The sequence below is a fragment of the Onychostruthus taczanowskii genome, unplaced genomic scaffold (genome assembly GCF_017590055.1).
Source record: "Onychostruthus taczanowskii isolate IOZ18803 unplaced genomic scaffold, ASM1759005v1 scaffold56, whole genome shotgun sequence".
Taxonomy (NCBI): Eukaryota; Metazoa; Chordata; class Aves; order Passeriformes; family Passeridae; genus Onychostruthus; species Onychostruthus taczanowskii.
The window spans coordinates 1521871-1544378 of NW_024503235.1; the positions used below are offsets into that span (position 1 = coordinate 1521871).

General features: G+C 56.6%; 4 protein-coding genes across 8 annotated transcripts; 3 read left to right on the forward strand and 1 right to left on the reverse strand.

Moving 5' to 3' along the window:
• Positions 1–846: 846 nt before the first annotated feature.
• Positions 847–10226, forward strand: TXLNA (taxilin alpha). 2 transcript variants are annotated; one of them, XM_041417592.1, is made up of 11 exons: positions 847–1086; positions 2193–2326; positions 3857–4177; positions 4928–5019; positions 6384–6554; positions 7355–7549; positions 7641–7760; positions 7938–8012; positions 8356–8448; positions 8649–8744; positions 9194–10226. In XM_041417592.1, the coding sequence occupies exons 2-11, from the start codon at positions 2218–2220 to the stop codon at positions 9485–9487; spliced, it is 1566 nt and encodes a 521-aa protein (XP_041273526.1). In that variant the 5' UTR covers positions 847–1086; positions 2193–2217; the 3' UTR covers positions 9488–10226. The 2 variants fall into 2 exon arrangements, with proteins under 2 accessions (XP_041273526.1, XP_041273525.1); XM_041417591.1 differs by having other exon boundaries at positions 848–1064.
• A 2405-nt stretch (positions 10227–12631) lies between these two features.
• Positions 12632–15357, forward strand: CCDC28B (coiled-coil domain containing 28B). 3 transcript variants are annotated; one of them, XM_041417674.1, is made up of 6 exons: positions 12632–12746; positions 13509–13720; positions 13793–13947; positions 14488–14642; positions 14707–14786; positions 15175–15357. In XM_041417674.1, exons 2-6 carry the CDS (start codon positions 13581–13583, stop codon positions 15224–15226), a joined length of 582 nt encoding a protein of 193 aa, XP_041273608.1. In that variant the 5' UTR covers positions 12632–12746; positions 13509–13580; the 3' UTR covers positions 15227–15357. The 3 variants fall into 3 exon arrangements, with proteins under 3 accessions (XP_041273608.1, XP_041273606.1, XP_041273607.1); XM_041417672.1 differs by lacking the exon at positions 12632–12746 and adding an exon at positions 12835–13035; XM_041417673.1 differs by lacking the exon at positions 12632–12746 and adding an exon at positions 12860–13035 and having other exon boundaries at positions 14764–14786; positions 15175–15347.
• IQCC (IQ motif containing C) lies at positions 15224–18849 on the forward strand. 2 transcript variants are annotated; one of them, XM_041417670.1, is made up of 5 exons: positions 15830–16162; positions 16275–16343; positions 16918–17359; positions 17450–17559; positions 18219–18849. In XM_041417670.1, exons 1-5 carry the CDS (start codon positions 15923–15925, stop codon positions 18387–18389), a joined length of 1032 nt encoding a protein of 343 aa, XP_041273604.1. In that variant the 5' UTR covers positions 15830–15922; the 3' UTR covers positions 18390–18849. The 2 variants fall into 2 exon arrangements, with proteins under 2 accessions (XP_041273605.1, XP_041273604.1); XM_041417671.1 differs by lacking the exons at positions 15830–16162; positions 16275–16343 and adding an exon at positions 15224–15443.
• Positions 18850–19868: 1019 nt separating this feature from the next.
• On the reverse strand, positions 19869–22411 carry TMEM234 (transmembrane protein 234). Its single transcript, XM_041417311.1, has 5 exons — positions 22248–22411; positions 21708–21753; positions 21487–21553; positions 20814–20906; positions 19869–20323 (listed from the first exon to the last, which is right to left on the reverse strand). The coding sequence occupies exons 1-5, from the start codon at positions 22409–22411 to the stop codon at positions 20262–20264; spliced, it is 432 nt and encodes a 143-aa protein (XP_041273245.1). The 3' UTR covers positions 19869–20261.
• Positions 22412–22508: the final 97 nt, after the last annotated feature.

Here is a 22508-nt window from a genome sequence, read left to right on the forward strand (position 1 = left end):
CCCTTCCCTTCTTCCTCCTCCTCTTCCTCCTCATCTGCTTTTTCCTCCAGAGGAGCAGGGCGGGAATTGTCCCCAGGGCAGCCATCCGCCAGGCTTGCCGGGAGTTGTAGGCCATAGTTCCTCTTTCTCATCCTCTTCTTCCCCAACCGCGGGGCATGGCGGTAGTTGTAGGATACAGTTTCCTTCCCCCTTCCCTTCTTCCTCCTCCTCTTCCTCATCCTCTCCTTCCAGCCCTACGGAGCTCTCCAGGCCGGCCAGGCGCAGGGCATGCTGGGAAATGTAGGCCGCAGGTGTTTGGGGGGTTTTTTTTTGGCTTTTTTTTCCCCCCCCTTCCCTTCTTCCTCCTCTTCTTCCTCCTCATCTGCTTTTTCCTCCAGAGGAGCAGGGCGGGAATTGTCCCCAGGGCAGCCATCCGCCAGGCTTGCCGGGAGTTGTAGGCCATAGTTCCTCTTCTTCCTCATCCTCTTCTTCCCCAACCGCGGGGCATGGCGGTAGTTGTAGGATACAGTTTCCTTCCCCCTTCCCTTCTTCCTCCTCCTCTTCCTCATCCTCTTCTTCCCCAACCGCGGGGCATGGCGGTAGTTGTAGGATACAGTTTCCTTCCCCCTTCCCTTCTTCCTCCTCCTCTTCCTCATCCTCTCCTTCCAGCCCTACGGAGCAGGCCGGGAGCTGTAGTTCCTGTGGCGGCCCCCGCGCTGAGCATGCCGGGAGCTGTAGTTCCCCTGGCCGCTCTCTCGCGGAGCATGCCGGGAGCTGTAGTCCCCTCAGCGCCTCCCGCCGCGCTTGCCGCGTCTCCCCGGTGCTTCCCGGCAGCCCCCGCGCGGCGGGCGCTGATTGGGCGGCGGCGCGGGCGGGCGCACGCGCGGCCGTTGGAGGCCCCGGGCCGAGCCGCTCCCTCAGCGCCGGTACCGCCAGAACCGCCGCAACCGCCGCTGCACCGGCACCGGCAGGGCACCCGCACCCAGCGCCCCGCCGGTTCGCCGGGCCCCCGCCGGGCCCCGCGCGCCCGTTGGCTGAGGAACGAGGCGACACCTGCGTCAGACCGCCGGCGCTGACGTCACGGGGTGCGCGCGTGACGTCACGGCGGTGCGGGGAGGGGGAGCGCGGGGCCAATTTAACGCTGGGGGGGCCGCGTCCCGCGGGGACGGGGCCGGGGCAGCGGGGCTGAGGGAGCGGTGGGCCGGGGGCTGCCGGTGCTGCGAGGCCGGGGCTCCCCCGTGCCACGGTTATCGCCCCGTTCCCAGGTTTATCGCTCCTAAACCCCGGTTATCGCCTCCCGGTTCTCGCCCCCATGCCTCCCGGTTCTGGCCCCGGAGCTGCGCGGGTGCAGCAGCGGAAAAGGAGCGCCCGAGGCGCGGGGCAGGTGCCGGTGCAGGGCGCTGCCCGGACGCCCCGCACGTGGGCGGTGACACGGGGACCGGGCGGTGACACGGGCCGGGCGGTGACACGGGGCCGGGCGGTGACACGGGGGCCGGCCGGTGACACGGGGCTGGCCGGTGACACGGGGACCGGGCGGTGACCGGGGCCGGGCGGTGACACGGGGACCGGGCGGTGACACGGGCCGGGCAGTGACACGGAGCCGGGCAGTGACACGGGGCCGGCCGGTGACACGGGGCCGGCCGGTGACACGGGGGCTGGCCGGTGACACGGGGACCGGGCTCTGCCGCCGCTCCGCCCGCGGGTTTATCCTTCCAGCAGCCCCGGCACGGCCGGTCCCGGTGTCACCGGGGAGCCTTCTTTCCCTCGGGACCAGCGGGAGCTGCGCTGCCAGCTCCTGGTTAGGGTGATAATGGGAAGGATGAGAGCATCCAGACCCCTCAGGGGATGAGGATGAGGATGAGGAGCTGGGATTTCAGGCTCTCCTTGGCCAGGGAATTCAGCAGGAATTGAGCTCTGTGCTGTGCAGGCTCTGATTTCTGGGTCAGCTGTGAAGTCCCAGAGTTGGGAAGGGCACAGAGGGCTGAGGGGGTTGTGCCCAGTGGGGAAATTCTCTTTATCTGTGGGCTGGGAGGTGCTGCCTTGCTCCAGAGGGACATTCCAACAGGAATTATCCTGACACAAACTGGGAATCGAGAGATGCTTTCCTCAGCACTGAGCTTCTGCTGAGAACAGGCTCCTTCCTGGCCAGCCAGGGCTGATGACTCCTAAAATCCTGCAGATGTCCTCAAAGCCTCTCCCTTCTGTCTCTGCAGGGCCTGAGAGGGTGCAGAGGCTGTGATGAAGAACCAGGGAGTGGAGACCAAAGCAGCTCCACGTCCTTCCAGAACGAGCAGCGGGATGGGGCTGGAAGAGGGAGACTCACCAGAGGCTGCAGCTCCCCCAGAAGGTGGGGGACCCCTGGGGGCTGGGGGGTTCTGTCCCTGCCCACGGCTGGGGGCACTGCTGGCATCCCCTGGGGTGTGTGAGGGCAGCTCGGAGCCTGGGGAGAGCCAGGGAGCTGCTTTTATTGCAGCTCTTTGGAGGGACAGAAAATCCTGGGTTTTCAGGGCAAAAAATCCTTGGTTTCCTGGGCAGAAAATCCTGGTTTTCCAGGCAAAAAATCCTTGGTTTCCAGGCCAGAAAATCCTGGTTTTTCAGGCAAAAAATCCTTGGTTTTTCCAGGGCAGAAAATCCTGGTTTTCCTGGGCAGAAAATCCTGGTTTTCCAAGGCAGAAAATCCTGGGTTTCCTGAGAAGAAAATCCTGGTTTTCCTGGGCAGAAAATCCTGGTTTTCCAGCAGAAAATTCTGATTTTCCTGGGCAGAAAATCCTGGTTTTTCAGGCAAAAAATCCTTGGTTTTTCCAGGGCAGAAAATCCTGGTTTTCCTGGGCAGAAAATCCTGGGTTTCCAGGGCAGAAAATCCTGGTTTTCCAGGCAAAAAATCCTGGGTTTCCAGGGTAGAAAATCCTGGATTTCCTGAGAAGAAAATCCTGGTTTTCCAGGCAGAAAATCCTGGGTTTTCAGGGCAGAAAATCCTGGATTTCCTGAGAAGCAAATCCTGGTTTTCCAGGCAGAAAATCCTGTTTTTTTCCCTGTTCCTGTGTGTGCAGTCCTGGAGGAGTTCCCCCTCCTGCCTGCTGCCAGGATGTTCTGCCTGCTCCATCCCCGTTTGATGCCAGCTGCTCTTACCCAGGTTTCAAATCCGTTTTTATGCTAAAAAACCCAGCCCTGGAGCTGCCAATTCCTCTGGGGGGGAAAAAAATCTCACACACAACCTGCTTTCCTTAAAAAAAAAAAAAAAAAAGAGAGGGGGGAATTCTCCCTCTTGACAGATGTCAGGGGCTTGGTCATGCTCTGCTGTCAAAGGAGGGGCTGTTGGGAATGCCCTGACAATGGAACAAAGCAGGAAAATGCTCCCATTCCCTGCAGGGTGAGAGGAGGCAGGGAAAGCCTCAATTTATAGGAATGTGCCCCCTGTTGATGGAGTGACAAAACTGTCTTTTGTCCCCTTAAAAAGGAAATAAGCTCAGAAGTTTCTCTCTTTAATTAGGTGAAAAGACACCTCATAGGACCTGGGGGGCTTCACCCCAAACTTAAGGATACCAAATTGGACAGGAGCCAAAAAGTCCCACCTAAGCAGTTTACTAGAAAAAGAAGAGAACAAAGAAACTAATTGCTTTTGTGAGGTGTTTTACCAGCAGCAAGAACCTCTTGCACCCAGCTCGGTTTTTCTCTGTAAAGAGTTTTGTTGTTTTGCCTTTTATTAAAACCTTTCTGTTTCCAACACTGCCACAGAAGCCATCCTGCTGATTTGATGCCTTCTAAGGCAGCTGAGCTATCTTGGGTGTGAAATAAACCTCCAAGAGCTTACAAAACCTGGCTGGAGGAGACCCTCATTTCATCAATTCTTTTTTGTGTTCCCTTTTTCCCTCCCCAGCTCCTCTGACTCAGGAGGATCCCAAATCCTCCCGCGACGTCTCTGAGGAGCTGAGCCGGCAGCTGGAGGACATCCTGAGCACCTACTGTGTGGATGCCAGCCAGGAGAACCCAGGGGAGGATGGGGGGCACGGGGATGCCCCCGAGGAGCCCGACAAGACCCTCAGTGAATCCCCCAGGAACGGGGAGCAGGAGCCAGGAGGCCCCGAGATCAACGGAGAGAAGGAGAACTCCAAGGGAAGCGAGGAGTTCCGGCCTGGAGAGGAGGCTGCAGACAGGGATCAGAAGAAAGCTCAGGAGAAGAAGAAAGCCAAGGGTTTAGGTGAGGGATTCCCAGTTCTTCAGGAGTTATGGGGAAGGATTCCCAGCTCCCCAGGGGTTTAGGAGAAGGATTCCCAGCTCTCCAAGGGTTTAGATAAAGGATTCCCTACTCCCCAAGGGTTTAGGAGAAGGATTCCCAGCTCCCCCATGGTTTAGGAGAAGGATTCCCAGCTCTCCAAGGGTTTAGATAAAGGATTCCCGGCTCCCCAAGGGTTTAGGGGAAGGATTCCCAGCTCCCCAAGGGTTTAGGTGAGGGATTCCCAACTCTTCAGGAGTTTAGGGCAAGAATTCCCAGCTCCCCAAGGGTTTAGGAGAAGGATTCCCAGCTCCCCACGGGTTGAGATAAAGGATTCCCAGCTCCCCAAGGGTTATGGGAAAGGATTCCCTGCTCCAGCTGTGCCCAAGGATATCAGTGCATGGATAAATGGATTTTATCCCACACTTATCATCCCGGGGGAAGTCAGAGCCTTGGATGTGTTTGGGGACATCCTCCAGTTCTGTTCTGCACCAGTGCAGCCTCTAAATTCCGTGGGTTTCTCTTGTGCTGGGCACAGCTGGCTCCAGCCAGCCCAGGGATGGTTTTCCCCTCCAAAATCCAGCTGCTCCAGTTGTTCTCCCACCATGGGGAAATGCTGGGAACGCTCTGGGAACCTGCTCAGCCCCTGATTTTTCCATCTTTCCAAGCCAGAACTCTGTGTGAAGCCATTTTATCCCACTTATTGCATTATTCCCACTCCACGTCTCCATCCAGGCAAGGAAATCACTTTGCTGATGCAGACCCTGAACACCCTGAGCACGTCAGAGGAGAAACTGGCAGCTCTGTGCAAGAAATACGCTGAGCTGGTGAGTCCTGGGGCTGGGGGAGCCCTTTGAGAGGGACATTCCAGGGTCACCCTGGAGCTTTGTGGTGTCCTGGGAGCCCTGCAGTGCTGGATCTCTGCCTGGCAGAGGGTGGCCATTGCTGGCTGCAGCCTGCTGCTGTTTGTGAAGCGTGGCCAGAAGGAATTTTGGCAAATGTGGGTGCAAGAGGAGCTCAGTTTCAGCCACACAAAGCCTGATCCCACGTTTGACCAGAGCCAAGGTGGAGTTCCAAGCGTGGATCTGGAGCTGGAGGAGGTTTGGGGCTCTCTGTGAATGTCCAAAGTGTCCGTGGGTGGCTGGGGGAACGTGGAGCTCCTTCCAATTCCAGCAGGATGGGAATTGAGGAAGGAGAAAAGCCCTTGGGCTCTGTGGCGCTGCTGCTCTGCCCAGGAGTGTCACAAACCTTCCACTGCATTTTCCTGCAGTTTTCCATGAGGGAAAAAAATAATTGTGGTATATCAATGAAAATTCCACATCCAGGTCAGGCAGGTTTCGTGGTTTCCACGGGAAAACTCCTGCAGTTTTCCATGAGGAAAAAAAACAAACAAAACCCCCAAAAAAAAAACCCTATGGAAAACTCCTGCAGTTTTCCATACAGGAAAAAAACCAAAACCCAAAAAAACCCTGTGGAAAACTGCAGTTTTCCATGCAGGAAAAAAATAACAAAACAAAAAGAAACCCTATGGAAAACTCCTACAGTTTTCCATACAGGAAAAAAACCAAAACCCAAAAAAACCCTGTGGAAAACTCCTGCAGTTTTCCATGCAGGAAAAAAAATAACAAAACAAAAAGAAAACCTATGGAAAACTCCTGCAGCAGTTTTCCATGCAGGAAAAAAATAACAAAACAAAAAGAAAACCTATGGAAAACTCCTGCACTTTTTCACGAGGAGGAAAAAATTTCTGTGGAGAAAAGAAATTTTATCCTGGCATATCTGTCCTTGTGGCACGGGCAGCTGGTGTCCCCTCAGGGATGCAGACAGTGTCCCTCAGGGTGCACACAGTGTCCCTCAGGGTGCACACAGTGTCCCCTCAGGGATGCAGACAGTGTCCCCTCAGGGTGCACACAGTGTCCCCTCAGAGTGCACACAGTGTCCCTCAGGGTGCACACAGTGTCCCTCAGGGGGTCACACGGTGTCCCTCAGGGGTGCACACAGTGTCCCTCAGGGGGTCACACAGTGTCCCTCAGGGGTGCACACAGTGTCCCTCAGGGATGCACACTGTCCCCTCAGGAGTGCACACACTGTCCCCTCAGGGATGCAGACAGTGTCCCTCAGGGGGCACACGGTGTCCCTCACGGGGCACAGCTCTGCCCTCTGCCCCTCAGCCTCTGCTCCCCTGTCGCAGCTGGAGGAGCACCGGAACTCGCAGAAGCAGATGAGGATCCTGCAGAAGAAGCAGAGCCAGCTGGTGCAGGAGAAGGATCACCTGCAGGGCGAGCACAGCAAGGCCATCCTGGCGCGCAGCAAGCTGGAGAGCCTGTGCCGCGAGCTGCAGAGGCACAACCGCACCCTCAAGGTGCCCCCGCCGCCCTGCCCATCCCATCCCAGCCCTGCCTCCCCCTCCAGGAGCCCCGGGGGCAGCCCCAGCTGTGCCAGCGCTGTCCCCACGCTGCCATCGGGGCCCCTGGGTTGTTGTTTCGGGGTTTGTCCCCTGGAGGAAGGGGAGGGGAAGGCCCAGAGTTGTGTCCTGAGGGATAAGAGGAATAATGGGAGGCTGGGTGGGTTGGGGACGACATTTGGGAAATTTTCCTCGTGGATATAAGGAATAATGGGAGGCTGAATGATGTTGGGGACATCATTTTGGGAGGTTTTTCTTATGGAAATAAGGACTAATGGGAGGCTGGATTCATTTGGAACGTAGTTTTGGGAAGTTTTCCTGATGGATATAAGGGATAACAGGAGGCTGAATGGGTTGGGAACATAATTTTGGGAAGTTTTCCTCATGGATGTAAGAACATAATTTTCCTGATGGATATAAGGAATTGTGGGAGGCTGGGTGGGTTTGGAACATCATTTTGGGAAGTTTTTCTTATGGAAATAAGGAATAATGGGAGGCTGAATTCATTTGGAACATAGTTTTGGGAAGTTTTCCTGATGGGTGTAAGGACATAATTTTGGGAGGTTTTTCTTATGGATATAAGGAATAATGGGAGGCTGGGTGGGTTGGGAACATCATTTAGAGAAATTTTCCTGATGGATGTAAGAACATAATTTTGGGAAGTTTTCCTGATGGATATAAGGAATCTCAGGAGGCTGTGTGTTTTGGGAACATCATTCTGGGGAATTCCTCCCTTACCTGCCGCATCCCTGCCGCAGGAGGAGGGCGTCCAGCGTGCCAGGGAGGAGGAGGAGAAGAGGAAGGAGGTGACCTCTCACTTCCAGGTGACCCTGAACGACATCCAGCTGCAGATGGAGCAGCACAACGAGCGCAACTCGAAGCTGCGCCAGGAGAACATGGAGCTGGCCGAGAGGCTCAAGAAGCTCATCGAGCAGTACGAGCTGAGGGAGGAGGTGGGTCAGCCCTGGCAGCCCCTTCCTGCTGCCACAGGGTGGGGAGGGAGCTCTGGCTGTGCCCTGAGCTGTGCTGCTGTTCCCCCTGCAGCACATTGACAAGGTGTTCAAGCACAAGGAGCTGCAGCAGCAGCTGGTGGACGCCAAACTGCAGCAGGCACAGGAGATGCTGAAGGAGGCAGAGGAGAGGCACCAGAGGGAGAAGGATTTTGTAAGTGTTGGAGCAGTTGGTTGAGGCGATTTTTGGCTCTTGGTGTGCATCCCTGGGTGTTATCCCAGATGTTGGCATGTCCAGCAGCCAGGCTGGAGCCCCGCTGTGCTCCCTGTGCCTCTCCTGAGCAGGGCTGGGCCAGGAGCAGTCCCAGGTAACTGCTTTGCTCTTCCCCAGCTTTTGAAGGAAGCTGTGGAGTCTCAGAGGATGTGTGAGCTGATGAAGCAGCAGGAGACCCACCTCAAGCAGCAGGTGAGTTCCCTGCTCAGCTTGTTTTGTTTGGGGATTTCCCTCCCTCCCTGAACAACCCAAAGTTCCTTAATCTGGAAAACAGAGGGGCAGGATCCCTGCTGGGTTTGGTTTTGTGAGCTGAGGCTTTGTTCAGGGATCGTTTCCCAGTGCTGGGAGCAGTCATGGGATCAGCCAGGAGGAGTTTGTGGAACACTCTGCTCTGAGGATGTTTCCCTAGGACAGAATTTGCCTTTGGCACAGCAGCTCCTGCTGTTTGTCCTTGTCCCAGGGCAGCAGCTCAGCCCTTGGCTGGGCTCTCCCTTCCCAGGCACTGGAGCCATGAGCTCCCTGTCTCTCCCCACAGCTGGCTCTGTACACAGAGAAGTTTGAGGAGTTCCAGAACACCCTTTCCAAAAGCAGTGAAGTGTTCACAACGTTCAAACAGGAGATGGAGAAGGTGGGTGATGCTTTTTCCTCCGTGCTGCTGAGAGCTGGAAGAGCCCCAGCTCCAAATTTCAGTTAATTTTAGATCTACACCCAAAACTTGGGGTGACATTGCAATGTTCTCCCTGGAGTTTATTGCTTTTGATCCCTGTGGGTCCCTTCCAGCTCAGGACATTTTGTGACTCCATTTGTGCCCTTTCTGTGCTTCTGTAGATGACCAAGAAAATCAAGAAGCTGGAGAAGGAGACCACCATGTACCGCTCCCGCTGGGAGAGCAGCAACAAGGCCCTCCTGGAGATGGCAGAGGAGGTGAGGGTAGCCTCTGGAGCAGCTGGGGAGGGTGGCATGGGGACAGGACAGGTCCTGCCTCGGTGCTCTGTGAGGGCAAAAGAAGCTCCTTGGTGCTTTGGGTGCTGAAGGTTTCCTTGGTTTCCCTGGGAACAGTCATCATGATTGGATTCCAGGCTTCCCAAGAATCAGTCATGGAATGGTTTGGGCTGGAAGGGACCTTAAAGTTCATCCCATTCCACCCCCTGCCATGGGCAGAGACACCTTCCACTATCCCAGCTTTCTCCAAGCCTGGCCTTGGACACTTCCAGGGATCCAGGGGCAGCCACAGCTTCTCTGGGCACCCTCCCAGGGAGGAATTTCATCCCAATATCCCACCTAACCCTGCCCTCCTTCCATTTCAAAGCTGTCCCTGCTCTCTCACGTCCCCCTGGGGTTTCACCTCTCCCTTTGTGCCTGTTTCCCTGCAGAAAACCCTGCGGGACAAGGAGCTGGAGGGGCTGCAGGTGAAGATCCAGCGCCTGGAGAAGCTGTGCCGGGCGCTGCAGACGGAGCGCAACGACCTCAACAAGAAGGTGCAGGACCTGTGTGCCCACACAGAGCTGCTGGAGCCTCTGAAGGAGCCACCCCGGGACAGCTCCGAGGCAGCTGCAGATTCCCTGAGCCCGGGAAAGGCCTCACAGAGCCCGGATCCTGCAGGAATCCCAGCAGAACTGAGCACAGGAGCAGCAGGGCAGAGCGGGACTGAGCAGGGCACTGACTGAGCCCCGGGCAGGGCACACAGCTGGGGTGAGGGAGGGTGACCTGGAGCTGCTTTAGATTCCACTCTCCCTGTCCTGGGACAGGTGGGGAAGGACAGGACACAGCCCGCTTGGGGATGTGAGATTTCCTAGTTTAGGTTTTTGGAGGGTTTTTTTTAAGATTATATATATATATATATATATATATATATATATATATATATATGATATATAAAAATGTGCAGGGCAACACTTTATCTATGGATATCCATAAGAAGCAAAGGGCCCAGCTCCCTGCCTGTGTGAATATTGAAAATATGGAGGCTCAGCTGATTGTCCCTCTCACTCAAGGACCTGGTCACTGGCAGGCTCAGGAGAGCAGAGCCCAGGCACAGGGACAAGGGACACGCCTCCACCATCACAAGCACTCCACTCTGGAGTGACAGCAGAGCTGGGAGAATTCCAGAACATTCCCAGTGCTGGATTGATTCTCTTCCCCCCGCCAGGCAGGAGGAAGCTCCTGGACTGGCTCTTGCTGGCAGCTCCTGTGTGAGCTGAGGGCACAAGAGGCTGCTCCCCTGCTCTCCGTGGGCTCTGTGTCTGCAGTGGGGACGAGGAGAAGCAGGAAAGGGGGTGCCTGGTCCCACCCTTGGGAAGTTTTGCTCTTCCCAGGCCCTGCCGATCTCAAAACCGCCTTATAATTCACAGTTGCCTCTTTGCTGAACGCACACGTGCACAAAGTGTATTAAACAGTTAACCCAAAGGTCTAATTCCCAAGTGTTTCACATCGTTGTGCACAGGGATTGGGGAGGTGCCCCCGAGCCCTCTGCCCCAGCCCTGGAGGCGTCCACGGAGCTGGGACTGCAGGAGGATCAAACCTCAGAGTTGTGTGTGCTCCTCGAGCTGCTGCTCCAGCCCGGATCAGCTCCCAGGCTGTGCCCTGGGCCTGGGATCGTATCCCAGGCGCTGCCCTGGGGCTGGGAGCGGCTCCCAGGCTCTGCCCTGGGGCTGGGAGCGGCTCCCAGGCTCTGCCCTGGGGCTGGGAGCGGCTCCCAGGCTCTGCCCTGGGGCTGGGAGCGGCTCCCAGGCTCTGCCCTGGGGCTGGGAGCGGCTCCCAGGCTCTGCCCTGGGGCTGGGAGCGGCTCCCAGGCTCTGCCCTGGGGCTGGGAGCGGCTCCCAGGCTCTGCCCTGGGGCTGGGAGCGGCTCCCAGGCTCTGCCCTGGGGCTGGGAGCGGCTCCCAGGCTCTGCCCTGGGGCTGGGAGCAGCTCCCAGGCTGTGCCCTGGGGCTGCTCCTGCCGTCCCCCCAGCCTGGGGGTGCCTGTGCTCTCCCAGCCCCACTTCTCCTTCCCCTCTCTGCTTGGAAGAGCATCCCCCCAGTGCTGCCTCACCCTGCAGGGCCTGGATGTGCTGGGAGGGAGTTTAGGGACAGCGTGGGACCTGCTGGCACCAGGTTTTGGGATTTTCCTTGGTTTGTCAAGACTTTGTCTTTTCGCTGTTCTTTTGGAAGACTGGGCTCGCTTCAGACCTCGCTGCAGCTTCTGTTTGTGACAGACTTTATTCCCAGCATTGCCTTCCTGGTGCTGGAAGCTGATCCCCACCGTGGATGTATCCAGTGGATCCGTCTGGGATTCTCTTCTGGCACCACAGCTGCTCTCACATCTTCCCTCCATGGAGGACCTGCCTCCCTGTCTCCTTCTCCTCCAGGGAATCCAGATCTGAGGAGGGCAGCATGGACGGGCTCTGAGGCTCCACAGAGCCGTGCTGGACACCCACTGGGACAGTCCCTGGAGCTGGGGTGGCTTTGTCTTCCAGCCCCTGCTGTCAGCTCAGTTCCTCTGGGATGATCCATGAATGTAACCCAGCCAGGCTGAGCTGTCGACATCTGGACTTGAGTAAAAGCAAAACCCCTTAGAAATTCACCAAACCCCCTTTTTTTTCTGTCTTTTCCCTGTTAAGGTACAGAAAGCTCCTCGTGTGTATCCTGTATCCAATAGAAACACTCCCAACCTTGCTGCTGCCTCTGGTGTCTCTCTTCTTTACCACGGGAGTGAACTGAAGATTTTGGGCTGTGGGGACTTCCCTGTGTCCTGTCACAGCAGATGTCACAGTTGAAACAGCCACGATGCCCAGAGTGTCACCATACAATTTCAGAAAGCTTCAACCCCTACAGGGTAACATCACGTCACCTCAGGAGGCTGCAAGCATCAGCCCTTGTTGTTCTTTACCCAAGTTTTTATACCCCTCACGTTCATGCATGGCACCTGGGTGCCCTCTGCTCCCTTTTCTCAGCACACCTGGACACTCCCTGGCTCTGCTGCCGGTGCTGCTGCCCTGCTGTTCAGAGCTGCAAACTGGGGAGCAGCCCCGACCCCCACACACTGAGTACCTACACACTGCTCTGTTCCCAATCCCCAAAATCCACACACAAAACCTACACACAGCTCTGTTCCCAATCCCCACAATCTACACACAAAACCTACACACAGCCCCAATCACCATAAACTGTACCTATGTACAGCCCCAATCCAAATCCCCTCAAATTGTACCTACACACAGCCCCAATCCCCACAATCCACACCCTACACACAGCCCCAATCCCCACAATCCACACACAAAACCTACACACTGCTCTGTTCCCAATCCCCACAATCCACACACAAAACCTACACACTGCTCTGTTCCCAATCCCCAAAATCTACACACAAAACCTACACACTGCTCTGTTCCCAATCCCCACAATCCACACACAAAAGCTACACACAGCCCCAATCCAAATTCCCTCAAACTGTACCTACACACAGCCCCAATCCCCACAAACTACACACAACACCTACACACAGCCCCGCTCCCAATCCCCACGAACTCCTCCTGCCCTGTCCCAGAGCTCTGCTCCTCCTTTCCCTTGGGAATGAGCTGGGGGAGGCTGCAAGGGGCGTTTTGCTGCGGTGGGGATGGGATGTCCCTGCTCAGGGGGGACATCGGGGTGTCCCCAGCGTGAGGTGACATCTCCCGGGACGCTGCAGCCACCAGCCCTGAGGGTCCCGGCTCTGGGGGTACCAACCCCCCCCTCCCCGCTGGTCTCTTGTGCCCCCATCGGCTCCAAAATGTCCAAGATCGGTTAAAAATCCTGCCGGCATTTACAGCAGCGGCCGCGCTCGGGCTGGAAGGGGGGGGGGACGGGATTTGTTAATCCCGGCCCTGCGCCAGGGCTGGCGGCCCTTCCCGGCTGCTTCCAGCAGGGACGGACCCGCGGCGCGGCGGGGACACCGGAGGGGACTCGGGGTAAAGCCGCGGCCGGGGGGCGGGAGGGGTGGCAGGAACCGGCCGGGGGCTCCGCGGGCTCGGGGAGCGGATCCCGCCCCGTTCCCGACCCTGCGGGATGCTGATCCCGGGGCACGTCCGCGGATCCCGCGGGCAGCCGCTGTCCGGAGGAAGTTCCCTTTCCCTTTAAATGCAAATCCCGGGCGGTGCGGACGGTGTCCGGCGGGCGGGGGGCGTCCGGCGGGCTCGGGGTGTCCCTCGCTCTCGGGGTGTCCCTCTGGTCCCGGAGGCCGGAGCGGGCCTGGCTCAGGTCAGTCCCGGCCGTGGCGCTCCGGAGGGAGGTTGGGGACAAAGGGGACAAAGGGGACAAAGGGTGGGATCACCCCCGGAGCTGCCCGGTCCCGGCGCCGCGCCGGGCTCGGGGGGCTCGGCGGGACAAAGGGGTGACGGTCCCCGTACGCTCCGCTCTCTCCGGGGTGTTTTGGGGCCGAAATCCTTTTTTCCATCGAGAGACGGGGCCCGGCCGGAGCTGCGGCTGCGGTTCAGGCCCCGGCCGAGCTCCTGGGGGATGCTCCGGGCGCGGGGAGAGAGCGGAGCCCCCGGGAACGGGCACCGAGCTCCTGCTCCGCTCCTCCCGCCGCCACCCGGAGCGGCCCTCGGTGCCCGTGGCTGTCACTCCTTCACCTGGGGGTCCCGGCGCCCCTGGCTCTGTCCCCTTATCCCGGGGCTCCCCCAGCCCCCCGGGGCATCCGCATCCTCTCCCCGAGCCTCATGTCCGTGCAGGGAAGGAGCTTCCCCGCGCCGCGTCCGCCGCACGCCCGGTGCCGGTGCCGGTGTCGCAGCCCCCGCCCGGCCATGGAGGAGCGCAGGAAGAAGCGGAGCCCGCAGAGCTGCCTGGCCCAGCCCGCCGGGGCCCCGCGGCCGCTGCCCCCCAGCAAGAGCGCGTCCTTCGCGCTGCCGCTGCCCTCGCCCCGGCAGCGGCCGCGGCCCCGCCGGTCAGTGCGGCCCCGGGGAACCGGCGCGGCCCCGAGCGGGCGGTGCCGGTGCCAACGCCGCGCTCCCCGCAGGGCCAGCAAGGAGCGGGCGCGGGCGGGCGCGGGGGGCGGCCGGGGGGCTCCGCTGCAGCACAGCTTCCTCACGGATGTGTCCGACGTGTGCGAGATGGAGCGCGGGCTGCTCAGCCTCCTCAGCGACTTCCACTCGGGAAAGCTGCAGGCGTTCGGTGAGGGGCGGCGGGGGGGGGATCCATGGGGTGGGATCCATGGGATGGGATAGGATCAGTGGGATGGAATGGGATGGGATCCATGGGATGGGATGGGATCAGTGGGATGGGATGGGATCCATGGGATGGGATGGGATGGGATGGGATGGGATGGGATGGGATGGGATGGAATCCATGGCATTGGATCCATGGGATGGGATGAGGTGGGATGGGCACAGGGAAGGAGCAGACTGGGGAATTTTGGGGCTGGGGAATTTTGGATCCAAGAGAAGGAATGGGCTGGGGAATGATGGATGATGGATGGATGGATGGATGGATGGATGGATGGATGGATGATGGATGGATGGATGATGGATGGATGGATGATGGACGGATGGATGGATGGATGATGGATGGATGGATGGATGGATGATGGATGGATGGATGATAGATCCATGGCTCCATGGATGATGGATCCACAGAGCAGGGACAGGCTGGGGGTTGGCACTGATCCCTCGGGCAGCTGCTCTGGGCAGTTCTGGAAGGTTCTGCTGTCCCCAGGGAAGGCGTGCTCCTTCGAGCAGCTGGAGCACGTGCGGGAGCTGCAGGAGAAGCTGGCGCGGCTGCACTTCGGCCTGGACGGCTGCGTGGAGGAGCTCCCCGAGGAGCAGAAGAAGGCGGCGGCCGACAGAAACCTGGACCAGCTGCTGGCACACGTGAGTGGCACCTGTGACACGCTGTGACACGCTGTGACACGCTGTGACACCCCTGCCCCGCCAGGCCTGGGGCACGCCGGGGTCCCCTCCGCGCCCTCAGCCTCTGCCTTTGCTCCCACAGCTGGAAGAGCTCAGCAGCTCCATGTATCCTTGGCTGGTGGCAGTGGCAGTGGCAGGGGTGGCAGTGGCGGCAGTGGCAGGGGTGGCAGTGGTGACAGTGATGGCACTGTCAGTTGGATGGCAATGGTGGCAGTGGTGACAGTGATGGCACTGTCAGTGGCGGCTGTGACAGTGGTGGGGGTGGCGGTGGCAATGGTGGCAGTGACAATGGTGACAGTGATGGGGGTGGTGGTGGCAATGGTGGCAGTGACAATGGTGACATTGATGAGGGTGGCGGTGTCAGTGTCAGTGGTGACAGTGACAATGGTGACAGTGATGAGGGTGGCGGTGGCAGTGGTGACAATGCCAGTAGTAGTGACAGTGACACTGGTGACAGTGGCGGTGCTGGCGCTTCCCCTTGACCCGCTCTCAGACAGAAGCTGCACCTGGCCGAGAGCTCGGACCCCGAGGACGCGGCGCCATGACCCCGACCCCGACCCTGTCCCCTTCCCCGTCCCCGCCATCCCCAGGACTCCCGGGCGGCCCCGGCCGGGCGCCCCCCGCCATGGCGGCAGCGGTCGCGGCCCGATGACGTCAGCAGGCGGCGCCGTGGTCATGGCGGCCGCGCCGGGCCCGCCGGCCGGGGCCGGGGCTGAGGCCGAGGGGCGGCGGCGGCTCCTGCGCTCCGTGACCCGGCTGCAGGTGCGGGACCGGCCCGGGGGAACGCGGGGCCGGCGGGGGAGCGGGGCCGGGAGGGGAAGGGGAAAGGTGGATGGGGCCTTTGGGGGGGCACGTCGGGATGAGACCCCTGGGGTGGCACGTCTGGAGAGGGCCGTGAGGGCACCTCCGGCCGGGCACTCCCGGACGGGCAGCTCCGTGAGGGCTTCTCCGTGAGGGCAGCTCCGTGAGGGCAGCTCCGTGAGGGCTCCTTCATGAGGGCTCCTTCATGAGGGCACCTCCGGGCGGGCACCCCCGGGCGGGCTCCTCCGCTAGGGCAGCTCCGTGAGGGCTTCTCCGTGAGCGCTCCTCCGTGAGGGCACCCCCGGGCGGGCTCCTCCATGAGGGCTCCTCCGTGAGGGCAGCTCCGTGAGGGCAGCTCCATGAGGGCAGCTCCGCGAGGGCAGCTCCGCGAGGGCAGCTCCGTGAGGGCTCTCCCGTGAGGCTCCCCCGGCCGCGGGGGGATGCTGCAGCCGGCGCTGCCGCCTGGGCTCGCCCGCGTTCGGTGCCGGCCCGGCCCGGTTCGGTTCGGTTCCAGCGCTGCCCCCGGGCCGTGCCAGGCCTGTGCCAGGGGGTTCCTGCTGCGGCGGCGGCTGCGGAGCGTGCGGGCGGAGTTCGAGGCCGTGGTGCTGGAGATCGAGGGCGACCTGCGGCAGCTGCGCTGGAGCGGCCGCGTCCTGCAGAGACCGCGCTTCGGCGCCGAGGTGCGGGAGCGGCACCGGGAGGGCACCGGGAACGGCCCGGGAGCACCGGGAACAGCCCGGCAGCGGGGATGGCGGCCCGCTGGAAGCGCTGACCGTGTGCCCCTGCCTGCAGGACGGCCCCGGGCCGGCCCCGGTGGGATTCGGCGCTCCCGGTGCAGCCCGGCCCCGGGGCAGTGCCCAGGTGATTCCCGTGCCAGGAGAGTTCGGGTGGCTCAGAGCAGGGCAGGGTGGTGTTAACAGCTGGCACAGCTGTTCTCTTTTCTTTTATATATTTTATTTTGTTTCTTTTAATATTTTCTTTGATATTTCTTTGATTTTTTTTGATATTTCTATATATTTCTTTATATTTTCTATATTTTCTGTGTTTAATATTTTCTTTGATATGTTTATATTTCTTTATATTTTATATATTTTCTGTGTTTACTTAGTATTTTCTTTGATATGTTTATATTTCTTTATATTTTATATATTTTCTTTTATTTAATGTTGTTTTCTATATTTTCTTTTATTTTACTATTTTATTTGATATTTTCTTTTATATTTCTTTGATTTTTCGTTGATATTTTCTTTTCTGTTTCTTTATTTTTTCTTCCTATTTCCTTCCTCTTCATCATCATATTTTCTTCCTATTCCTCTTGTATTTTTTTACACTTTCTTGATTTTTAAAAATCTTTTTTCTCATACTTTTTCCCCTCTCCCATTGCATTGGGATTTTTTTTTTCCCCTCTTTTCCTTTTTTTTCCCCTCTTTTCCAGCCCTCTCCAGGGAAACCCTTGGATCCAGGGGAGACTGCAGAGAACAAAACCATTCCCAGAAAAACCCGGCAGGAGCCGGATCCTCGTGGAGCAGAGCGGGCTGGGAACTGTGGGAGCATTCCCAACTCAGCCCCCCTGCCCTGGGGGACAGCCCCAAACCCCAAAAACCCCCAAAACCCCCCGGATTTGAGGCGTGGTGCTGCAGAGAACAAAACCATTCCCAGAAAAACGCGTGAAGAGCCGGATCCTCGTGGAGCAGAGCGGGCTGGGAACATCCCCAACTCAGCCCCCCTGCCCTGGGGAACAACCCCAAACCCCAAAAACCCCCAAAACCCCCCGGATTTGGGGCGTGGTGCTGCACAGAGCCCCGAGGAGGAGGAGGAGGAGGAGGGAGGAGCCCTGGGGTGGGCCAGCGACAGCAGCGAGCTGGGAGCCAGCCCAGGTGAGAGCCACAAAAACTCAGGAATGATTTGGGAACGCTGGAGCAGCTCCCACAGGGCTGAGCTTTGGGGTTTTCCCTTTTTTTGGGCAGAAATCCCAGAGGAGCTGCAGGGCCTGCCCCGCTGGGAGCTGCAATCCCACAGGGAACATCTCCTGCTGGAGCTGCTGTGGATCCAACAGGCCATCAGCAGCAGGAAACACGTGAGCACGGGGCTGCAGGGGCTCTGGGAAAGGAAATAGAAAGGGATAGCAAAGGAAATAGAAAGAAATGGCAAAGAAAAGATTAAAAATATAAAGGAAAATAAAATATAAAGGTAATAGCAAAGAAAATAGAAAGAAATAACAAAGAAAATATCAGAGAAAATAGAAAGAAATAACAAAGAAAATATCAGAGAAAATAGAAAGAAATAACAAAATACCAGAGAAAATAGAAAGAAGTAAAGAAAATATAGCAAAATATCAAAGGAAATATAGAGGAATATCAAAGGAAATATCAAAGGAAATATAAAGGGATATCAAAGAAAATATAAAGACATCAAAGAAAATGGAAAGAAATATAAAAGAATATATAAAGGAATATAAAAGAAAATAGAAAGAAATAGAAAATATAAAGGGATATCAAAGAAAATATAAGGGAATATAAAATAAAATATAAAGGAATATAAAATAAAATATAAAGGAAATATAAAAGAAAATACAAAATATAATGAAATATCAAAATATCAAGAAAATAGAAAATAAAATAGAAAATATAAAGAAATATCAAAGACAATAGAAAATAATCAAGAGATATAAAAGCAAATATACAGAAGTAGCTAGGAAATCCAAGGAGATGTGAAGCAGGGTGTGTCTCTGTGCAGTTCCTGCTGCTGAAGCAGAAGCTGGGCGTTCCCACCCCCCCAGCAGCATTCCCGAGGGAGAAGCCCTGGAGCTGCAGCAGCCCTGAGGGGACAGGAGCAGCTCGGGGGATGTTTCACCCCAGAAAAATGGAAGAAAATCCTTTTGTGGATATTTGGTGTGAGCAGGACTGAGCAGCATCAGCCGTGGGAGGGGTCCCGGCTCGGGGTGGGCTGGATTGTCACCCCCAGCTGGTGCTTTGGGGCTGCTGCAGGAAGGAGCTGCTCCCTCGAGCTCTGGGGATTCCAGGGAATCTCTCTTGGGGTGGCTCTGCAGTGGCCAGGCTGTCCCAGTGGATTTTTGGGAGTGTTGAGTGGGGAGGAGTCCCTGGCTGGGCTGTGGGGAGGGAGGCCCAGTGCCCTGATCCTTGGGATGAGGCTCATTCCTGCCTCTGGGAATTCTCTCCTGGGGAGAGGCAGGAAAGGACCTGGTGCTTTGTCAGTTCCTTCAGCTCAGGGACACCCCAGGTCCCTCAGTCAGGGACTGTCCCCGTGGTGCTGTGGCTCCCTGCCCTGACCCTACTGCAGATGTGGATTTTTCTGCTCTGGAAATTCTTTTTATTTTTGGAAATAAAAAACTTTTCCTGATGCTGAACCTGTTCCTGTCTGGCTCCCTGATTTCTCCTGCTGTGTCCATGGCTGAGGGGGACGTGTCCAGGACAGGACAGCACCTTTGGGACTTCCCAAACCATGGCAGGGAGGTGACAGAAATCCTGGTGGGAACCTGCTGGCTGCTCCTGATCCTGGAGGATCAAATCCTGGGAATAAATCCTGCTGGATCAAAGAGCCCTGTGGTTCCTGCTGCTGCCTTTGCATCCTGGGAACTGGGCTGGGCTCAGCAGGGAGAGTTTGGGGTGGGCAGGAGGGTTTGGGGTGCTCAGGGGGCTGTTCAGGAGGGTTTGGGGTGGGCAGGAGGGTTTGGGGTGCTCAGGGGGCTGTTCAGGAGGGTTTGGGGGGGGCAGGAGGGTTTGGGGTGCTCAGGGGGCTGTTCAGGAGGGTTTGGGGGGGGCAGGAGGGTTTGGGGTGCTCAGGGGGCTGTTCAGGAGGGTTTGGGGGGGGCAGGAGGGTTTGGGGTGCTCAGGGGGCTGTTCAGGAGGGTTTGGGGGGGGCAGGAGGGTTTGGGGTGCTCAGGGGGCTGTTCAGGAGGGTTTGGGGGGGGCAGGAGGGTTTGGGGTGCTCAGGGGGCTGTTCAGGAGGGTTTGGGGGGGGCAGGAGGGTTTGGGGTGCTCAGGGGGCTGTTCAGGAGGGTTTGGGGGGGGCAGGAGGGTTTGGGGTGCTCAGGGGGCTGTTCAGGAGGGTTTGGGGGGGGCAGGAGGGTTTGGGGTGCTCAGGGGGCTGTTCAGGAGGGTTTGGGGGGGGCAGGAGGGTTTGGGGTGCTCAGGGGGGTTTGGGATTGTCAGAAGGGTTTGGGGTTCTCAGGAGGGTTTGGGGTTCAGGAGGATTTGGGGTTCTCAGGGGGGTTTGGGATTTTCAGAAGGGTTTGGGGTTCTCAGGGGGGTTTGGGGTGCTCAGGGGGGTTTGGGATTGTCAGAAGGGTTTAGGGTTTTTAGCTTTGGGCTCAGTGAGGGGCTGGTTGAAGGGTTTAGGGGTGGTCAGAAGAGTCTGGGCTAATCAAAAATCCATCAGTGCCAGGAGGTCCCACTGGATAATTTATTAACCATTTCTTACCCGATAATTTATTAACCATTTCTTGCCCGATAATTTATTAACCATTTCTTACCCGATAATTTATTAACCATTTCTTGCCCGATAATTTATTAACCATTTCTTACCCGATAATTTATTAACCATTTCTTTCCCCTGCAGTGCTGGACAGGACACTTTGCTCACTGCTCTGCAAAGAGCCACCAAACCCCCTTTAAGGCACAGAACTGGCTGTCCCTGCAGTGCTGGCACTCGGGGAGTGCAATCCACGGATTTTGGCCATCCCAAAACACCTCCCCAGGTGGGGCTGAGCCAGGAGCTCCCCCGGGCACGGGGCAGGAGCCCTGGAGCTGCTCTGCTGCCTCAGGCCCCAGCCAGGCACAGGGACACACCCAGCATGGTGAGCAGCATTCCTGCCACAGCTCCTGGGGGAGGAACGAATCAGTGATCAATAAATGGGGATAAACTGGGAATCTGCCTCAAACAACAACCCCCAGCTGCTTCTCCAGGTCCTGCAGTTTGAAATTCCCCAATTTGCTGCTTTTTTCCTGACCACCTGAGCGGGGCACGTTGACTTTTGGGGGCTTTTGGGTCACTCCTTTTCCCTGGTGGGCATTTTATTCATGGTTAAACATCTCCTGAGGGAAATATAAATCCTTTTAGCTTAAAACAGCCATTTCTGGTTTTAAATTCACCAGCCCTGCCCAAAAATCTGTTCCAATTCCCTTTCCCATTTCAATTCCCTGCAGCCAAAGCTGCTGTGACCCAGTTCAAACCTTGTGGAGTGTTTGGTGTCTTCAGATTATAAATTAAATTATACATTAAAAATCAAATCCCCCACATTAAAAATCAAATCAATTCATCTCAATCCAATAAAAGCTGATTTCTTGAGGAAATGCTTGAAGTGGGACTCACTTTTCCCTCCAATGTCCTCTCCCAGGATCTTCCCAGTCACCAAGGTCACAACCAAAGCCAGGGAGTTGCAGAGTGGCACTGCCAGGGACAGGTCTGAAATGCAAGTTTCAAGTGGAGAAATGTGGTTTATTTGGGGTAATTCCCTTTTGGTTTATTTGGGGTTATTCCCATTTGGTTTATTTGGGATTATTCCATTTTGGTTTATTTGGGACTATTCCCATTTGGTTTATCTGGGACTATTCCAGTTTGGTTTATCTGGGACTATTCCAGTTTGGTTTGTTTGGGTTTATTCCAGTTTGGTTTATTTGGGACTATTCCCATTTGGTTTATTTGGGATTATTCCAGCTTGGTTTATCTGGGACTATTCCAGTTTGGTTTATTTGGGGCTATTCCAGTTTGGTTTATTTGGGACTATTCCAGTTTGGTTTGTTTGGGTTTATTCCAGTTTGGTTTATCTGGGACTATTCCAGTTTGGTTTATCTGGGACTATTCCCATTTGGTTTATTTGGGATTATTCCAGTTTGGTTTATTTGGGTTTATTCCCATTTGGTTTATTTGGGATTATTCCCATTTGGTTTATTTGGGATTATTCCGAGGGAGCTGCTTGCTCTTTGGCCGAGTCACTGAGCCACAAAATCCCATCAAAGCACCCCAAAAAAGCAGCAGGACTGACCTGTGGAGGCCAAGGTGAGGTAGAAGAGCAGGGATCCAGCCTGGTTGAGCAGGAGGGGCAGCAGGTACTGCAGGAGAGCACAGGGCTGGCTGAGGGTCCCACCCTGGCACCACAGGGGGCACGGGGGTGCCAGGGCCAGCCCGGGGTCGGGGGGTTTGCCAGGACACCTGGCAGAGCTGGGAATTCTGCAGGGGGAGGGCAGAGCTGCAGGATTTACCCACTGAGGATGGGAAGTGTGGTTTCAGCAAGGAGCCCAGGGAAGGGAGGCTGTGTGAAAAACAAAATTTACTTTTTCTCCTGGTGTCCTGCTGCTATCTTGTGACTCAGGTGAGACAGCCCACAACTACACTGAGCTCACACGAGTTACTTACACACATAAAAGTATTTAACAGCTCAGAGCTTCTATTTGAACAGTGTGAGAGGGCCTAAGCCACATTTGTCACACTATTTTTATATAAACTACACAGTGCCTGCAAAACCTGACATTATATTATACCAAAAGGCAGTTACAAGGGATTACAGATTACAAACTGTGCTACAACAGGATCTTGGTGATTAACAATAATGTGCAGAAGGAGCACATCAATGAGAAAGAATGCCATTGGTTATATTTATATATATAACTAATGTTATATATGCACATTATAGAATTAATATAATATAACATAATATAAGACTTGGGTCCATCTTGGGTGGAACCATGGCCAGGCTCTTGTGCTGCCCCAGGTACATCCTCTGAAGGCATTTTAACAAATCCCTACTTTGTTCCTTTAACTCCGCCCAGCCTCTGTTCCAGGGGGCCGCTCCAGGCGTCCCCCTCAGCAGCGGGCAGCGCCCCAGGCCCGGCGGGATGGCGCTCGGAGCAGCCCCAGCTGTGCCCGCCACCGCCGGATCCCCAAGTTCCTTCCCCACCCCACGCTCCCATCCTGCCACAAGAGCCCGACCCCCTCTCCACAACCCCCTGAACCCTCCGGGCCCCCTCAGCCGCGTTTTCCCCCTTCCCAAACAAACCCTCCCCGCCG

Excerpts from the sequence above, each read along its gene's own strand:
- IQCC (XM_041417670.1), top strand. The coding sequence starts at position 15,923 with ATGCTGCAGCCGGCGCTGCCGCCTGGGCTCGCCCGCGTTCGGTGCCGG. Across the intron at positions 16,344-16,917 it reads GGCCCCGGGGCAGTGCCCAG|CCCTCTCCAGGGAAACCCTT; the intron begins GTGATTCCCGTG and ends CCTCTTTTCCAG. Across the intron at positions 17,560-18,218 it reads CCATCAGCAGCAGGAAACAC|TTCCTGCTGCTGAAGCAGAA; the intron begins GTGAGCACGGGG and ends GTCTCTGTGCAG.
- TXLNA (XM_041417592.1), top strand. The coding sequence starts at position 2,218 with ATGAAGAACCAGGGAGTGGAGACCAAAGCAGCTCCACGTCCTTCCAGA. Across the intron at positions 2,327-3,856 it reads GGCTGCAGCTCCCCCAGAAG|CTCCTCTGACTCAGGAGGAT; the intron begins GTGGGGGACCCC and ends TTCCCTCCCCAG. Across the intron at positions 8,745-9,193 it reads TCCTGGAGATGGCAGAGGAG|AAAACCCTGCGGGACAAGGA; the intron begins GTGAGGGTAGCC and ends GTTTCCCTGCAG.
- CCDC28B (XM_041417672.1), top strand. The coding sequence starts at position 12,916 with ATGCAAATCCCGGGCGGTGCGGACGGTGTCCGGCGGGCGGGGGGCGTC. Across the intron at positions 13,948-14,487 it reads GGGAAAGCTGCAGGCGTTCG|GGAAGGCGTGCTCCTTCGAG; the intron begins GTGAGGGGCGGC and ends TGCTGTCCCCAG. Across the intron at positions 14,787-15,174 it reads GAAGAGCTCAGCAGCTCCAT|ACAGAAGCTGCACCTGGCCG; the intron begins GTATCCTTGGCT and ends ACCCGCTCTCAG.
- TMEM234 (XM_041417311.1), bottom strand. The coding sequence starts at position 22,411 with ATGGGAGCGTGGGGTGGGGAAGGAACTTGGGGATCCGGCGGTGGCGGG. Across the intron at positions 21,754-22,247 it reads GGCGGAGTTAAAGGAACAAA|CCTCCCTTCCCTGGGCTCCT; the intron begins GTAGGGATTTGT and ends TTTTTCACACAG. Across the intron at positions 20,907-21,486 it reads CCTCACCTTGGCCTCCACAG|ACCTGTCCCTGGCAGTGCCA; the intron begins GTCAGTCCTGCT and ends CTTGCATTTCAG.